Raw genomic sequence first — 5,848 nt, 5'->3', positions numbered from 1 at the left:
AAGGTCACGGCTCCTATGAGGTACATAGAAGAGTTTGATTACGTTGTATATGCTTTCAATATTGCCAGCGAAGCCAAAGAGTTGAATGAATCAAGCACGCACAAGGAGGTTATGACTTTAAATGCCTCAAAAAAATGGTTGATAACCATGAAGCAAGAAATGGAGTCTCTTGCCAAGAATGAAACATAGGATATTGCTGAAGCGCTAAAGAAAAAGAAAATTATTGGGTTCAAGTGCATATTCAAGAGGAAGGAGGGTTCCTTCTAATGGTGTTGCCCCCATCTACAAAACTCGGATAGTTGCTAAGGATATCAAGGTGATGGTGTTGATTTTCATAAGGTAGTCTCACCAGTGATGAAGTGCTCATTTATAAGGGCACTACTAGCTTTGGTGGCGATGAAGGACTTGGAGTTACATCACTTGTATGTAAAGACGACGTTTTTTCAAGCTGAGTTGGATATAGAAATTTTCATGTAGCAACTAGAAAGTTTTGAGGTCGTCAAGGAAGGTGAATGAAGAGGTCTTTGTATGGGTTGAAGCAATCGCCAAGACAATTGTATAAGATGTTCGATTCTTTTATGATTGCACATAATTTTACTGTAAGTTCTTACGATATTTGTGTGTATCTTAAGAAACTTGAAAATGGTTCTTTGTTATATTTGCTGTTGTATGTTGAAATTTGTTGGTGGCATGTAATACTTTGTTTGAGGTGGAGAACTTGAAAGAGTTGCTTTAAAGCGATTTTCACATGAAGGATCTTGGTGAAGCCAAGAAAATACATGGGATGTAGATTTTGAGAGATGGGACTAAGTGTGTCTTATACCTTAGTAAAAGCAGGTATATTGAGAAGGTTGTGTAACGCTTCTTCATGGGTGATGCTAAAAGTGTGTCTACTCCTTTTTCCATTCATTTCAAATTGTCCAAATAGTAGTCTCCACAAACAAAGGAGGAAGAAAAGAAAATGGTAAGAATCCCTTACACTTGTGTCGTTGGTAGTGTAATGTGTGCTATGGTATGTTCTAGGCCCGACACTGCTCATGCGGTAAGTTTGGTGAGTAGATATATGTCTAATATGGGTAAGGGACATTGGGAGGAACTTAAGTGTTTATTAAGTTATTTAAAAGGTACTTCTAATGTTTGTCTCATGTATGGAAAGATTCAAGCGGATTAACCGGGTGTTCTGACTCGAACTATGGTGATGATTTGGATGCTAGAAAGTCTAGTTTGGGATTTGTCATTACCTTGGGGATCGACGGTGAGTTGGCAATCATCGCTCTAAGATGTAATTGTATCATCAACAATCGAAGCGGAGTATATAGTCATTGCCGAGTCATTCAAAGAAGCAAAGTGGCTGAAATGTGTAGTTGGAGAAATGTACAAGGTGTGTTTGGTAAGTGTTTATTTTTTGATAGTCAAAGTGCAACTCAATTTACGAAGAATCAAAATACATTTCATAAAAGATCCAAACACATTGATATTAAATTTAACTTTATGTGAGATGAGGTTGAGCTCAAAATGGTGAATTTGGTAAAAATTAATACTAAAGAATACACAATCGACATGATGGTAAAGCTATTGCTTACCAACAAGTTCACTTTGTGTGTGGACTTTTTGGTTTAGCTTCTTGCTTGATGTGATGCCCTTTGGGGCATGTTTGGTGTGTAAGTTGTTTCTATGTATTGTTTATGGTTTGATGGAGTGTGTTGAAGAGTGCTTTGACTTGGATGAACTCAATTCAAGGTGGAGATTGTTGATATTAATGGTGTGTGCATTCATAGGTATGTGTTAATGTACGAGTTAAAGTGTGTTTAAGTGTATGTAAAATGCATAAAGTTATGATCGTGCATTTAGAAGTGTCTTAAACATGTATTGTAATGGAGATACTAAAAACATGATGATTGTACTTAATGAGGAGTTTTGAAGACCAAGAATAATATTCCGTACAAGGTGCTTGAACAAGGTACTCAAAGAAGAACCTGGCCTTGAATGAGCATAGAGATATCAAAAGCATCCAGAAAGTCTAGCATTGAAATGATTGAACGAGCAAAGAAAGTTCTCAAAAGAGCACCCTGTTTAGGGGAGATCAATAGCTGTTTCTGTGAGCCACTCAAACGAGCAGCCCAGGGTTCGAATGAGCTACTTGTCAAAGGACATAGGATGTTGTTTTTGTTCGTTTTGTATTCTTAGAGCTCTTATGTCTTGTTAATTCATAGCCTTAAGTATGCGTACTGATTAATGTAATTAGCCTTTATAAATAGAGAGCTCATATGTACATTGTCATCATCCACAAAATAATCTCTAAGCCTAAACACATAACCTTAATTTCTCTTATTCTTAATTGTAATACGTCATTGTAACTCCGTTGTTATAGTATAATCTAGATACTACACACATTCGAGGACGTAGCCAAATTGGGTGAATTCCGTAAATCTTGGTGTTGTTTATTCATTTATTTTTATTTCCTACAAATATTGTCTAAACATTAAAAGAGTAATTTGTTCATCAAGACACTTCATACCTTCAATCTTGGTGATACTAGAGTAGAGTTAGTGTTTTATAGATTAGACTCTAATCTAACTTTTATTTCAACATAAGAGTTTATTCTCCATATAAGTCTCACATTTCATTCAAGTCTATGCATTTCAATTTAGTTCAAATTCATAATCACTTATTTGGAAATGTAAATTTCATTTCAAATCCATATTTAACCCAAATTCATTGTTTGGCGAGTTTTGGAATTTGGATTTAGCACTGATCAAATTCCAATTATATTTCAACCCTTTTAAGACTATCTTTATTATAAAGAAATTGAAAATGCCAGCATATGACCTATCATTTGCAAATATTATTAGCTTATTCATTTTTTTTCCACTTCTTTTTTTTTTACCTTCCTAAAAATAATGAATTTTAGATTTTTTACTCCTAAAAATTATAATGTTTCCAAAACAATGAATTTGAATTCACAATTTATATTTTATAATTTTACAATTCAATTTTAAATTTTTAAAAATGAATTCCTAATTTCCAAACACTAGCTTATGTAATTTAAGTTCAATTAAATTAATTTTCAGATTAGAGAACAAACTTACGTTAGTATATAAGTGTAGAAGTTTTAAAATAAAAAATACAGATGGTTTAACGACCAAAATGCGCATTAGCTTAAGTTGGAGACGAAGTGCAAAAATCGTACGCGTATAGTAAATTATACTCAATAAGTCATGTAGAGTGCAAGTTAATACCCACATAATCATGGCTGTTGACAGGAAAACTGTTGTAGTAGATTTCATGGTTGCTTTGTTTTGTTACAAAACATGACAAATAATACTCCCTCCGAACCAATTTAGTTGTCCCATTTTCTTATTTGACAAAGTCTTTTTAGTTGTCCCATTTCTATTTTTGTCAATCTTTTTTTACCTAAATATCCTTAGTTCACACAAGTAATTACAAATATACACCCATATACCTTACTTACCCAACTACCCTTCACTACTTATCCTTTACTATTTACCCTTTACTACTTACTCTTTTTAATAGACCCCACACCATCCTTAATAACCGTGCCCAAGCAAATGAGACATCTAAGTTGGTTGGAAGGGAGTATAATTTCTTACTAATGATAAACCTTAATTGGGTGCACTGCAACAGAATGTTGCAGAGCAAATTTTATATTTGATAGGCTTATTTCAAATAATTAATTTATAGGTTATAAGTAATCAGTTTAAGATAGTAAGTGTGTATTGGGCCGGCCCACTAGGTACGCTCTTACTGGAAGCTTGTCTCATGTGAAAATTTGTGTTGCAGTTCGTCTTGTATGAGACCGTCCCACCATGAGATGGACCTATGTAATTAGTCCATTTCTCTTATTCATTATTTTAAAATTGTAAGTTATTATCAATTTAAAACACTAAATGTACAAGGATCAACACAATAGAAATAGTCTCACCACTAAACCATCACATTTAAGAATTTGAGAAAAATCAATAATTTGGAATTACTTTGAGAAAAAAGTACAACTCATACTTAAGACTAATATGAAATAATCAATAGTTTAGAATATTTTGAAAATGTACACCCCATAGTTAAGTTATAATTCCTACAATGTTTATTACTTGTACTCAAACGTAATTTAGCACTGTTTATTATTTTATGGTATTTTACATATTTCTGCTATTATATAAGAAAAAAAAACATAATCACGCGGGATCTTGTTTTATTCATCTCGCCCTAGATTTTCATAATATCAAATTTTCATAATTTTTAATTATGTATAACACTGGATAAAGATAATCCGACAAACGCATTGGGCTGCATAAAAGAAATCAAGAGTTCATATTATTTTGATACAGTACACCCCATACTTGAGATTATTATGGAATAATCAATAATTGAGATTATTTTGAAAAAGTAAACCTTATACTTAAGATTATTATGAAATGATCAAGTTGGACTATTTTGTAAAAGTACACCCGTACGTAAGATTATTACGAAATAATCAATTGAGAAAGTACACCGCATACGTAAGACTATTATGGAATAATCAATCGAAAGTTGGATTATTTTGAGAAAGTACACCTCAGACTTAAGATTATTATGAAACAATCAATAGTTAAAATTATTTTAATAAAAGATGATTATGATCTTAGCATAAACTAAATTAAGTAGTAGTAATAATCAGTTAATTACATTGTTTATTAATTTTGTATATGTACAATTAAAAAATCAAATACAATTAATCAATTAATTGGTCCCACCAAAGACCTTCTTAAGTTTTTGCACCTGTTTATGATCAAGCAACGTGATCTTCTCGACCAATTCTGAGGGTAGATTGTTTCGGAACAACGCAGTGTCAATTAGTTGAACACCAGGATTTTCACTAGCAAAGCTTGCATATGCTGTTACCGGTGTGGATCCCACATTGACTACAAAATGAAGTAGTGATGGAGGAAATATCATAATGTCACCCTTTTTCAACGTTTTATAAAATGGAGTATTGTTTGTGTCAATAAATCCTGCAATTATCGTTCCTTTTATTATGATGAACAACTCTGACACTCGATGTGCATGAGCCGGAAAGAATCCGCCTACATCTATGTCTACTCGTGTTGCAGAGATTCCCATGCCATTTAAAGCCGGAAACTCAGCAGCAAAAGCATTACTTGCATTGAATTTTAAAATTTTTGAAACGGTGCCTGGTATGTTCAAACCAGAATAAACAAAATCATCTACCGTAAGTTTTGCAGGATGTTTACAGGCGTACCCAGCTGGCCCGCTTGGTAGACTCATATCTCCGACACAATAATCAAAGGGTATATTAGCATATGATTTATGGATTAGGAGAGAAAAGATAAAGAAAATTGGAATAATCATGTTGTTAATGAAGGCTAATTTAAGCTTGGTTAATAACAAAGATTGTTTAAGCTCTTTGGCTACTTGTATTTCTTTCAAGAACTTTGGATTTGCGTATATATACATAAGATGAAGGTAGTAGGTGTATAAAAGGTTGACCAGTTGACAAAACAATTTGAAAATTAAACACAATTTGCAAGTGCACAACTGTTCACACTAATTACTAGCTTTAATTATCATTAGAGGACAAATTTTACTTTCTTAGTTTAAGAAATTAATTATCATTTGAATTAGTTTTGTTTGGTAGTAATGCAAATATTTGAATAGATAAGTATGTATAAGAGTTAGTTTATAGCAAGCTTGAATAGGTAATATGTTAGGTTTACTTTATGAAATTATCCGAGAGCATAAAATTGTATGATCGTTCACTGTAACAAGTCTTTTTTCTTTTTGGCAATTAGAGATTTTATTACCAAAAGCACACTCCCCCAAACGCTGAGAG

General features: G+C 32.7%; 1 protein-coding gene across 1 annotated transcript; it reads right to left on the bottom strand.

The window, feature by feature from the left end:
• Positions 1-4,514: 4,514 nt before the first annotated feature.
• Positions 4,515-5,422, bottom strand: LOC130814551 (auxin-binding protein ABP19a-like). Its single transcript, XM_057680660.1, has one exon. The coding sequence runs from the start codon at positions 5,365-5,367 to the stop codon at positions 4,738-4,740; it is 630 nt and encodes a 209-aa protein (XP_057536643.1). The 5' UTR covers positions 5,368-5,422; the 3' UTR covers positions 4,515-4,737.
• Between the last annotated feature and the right edge of the window lie 426 nt (positions 5,423-5,848).

The sequence above is a fragment of the Amaranthus tricolor genome, chromosome 6, assembly GCF_026212465.1.
Source record: "Amaranthus tricolor cultivar Red isolate AtriRed21 chromosome 6, ASM2621246v1, whole genome shotgun sequence".
Taxonomy (NCBI): Eukaryota; Viridiplantae; Streptophyta; class Magnoliopsida; order Caryophyllales; family Amaranthaceae; genus Amaranthus; species Amaranthus tricolor.
This window is presented reverse-complemented; position numbering and strand designations above follow the sequence as displayed.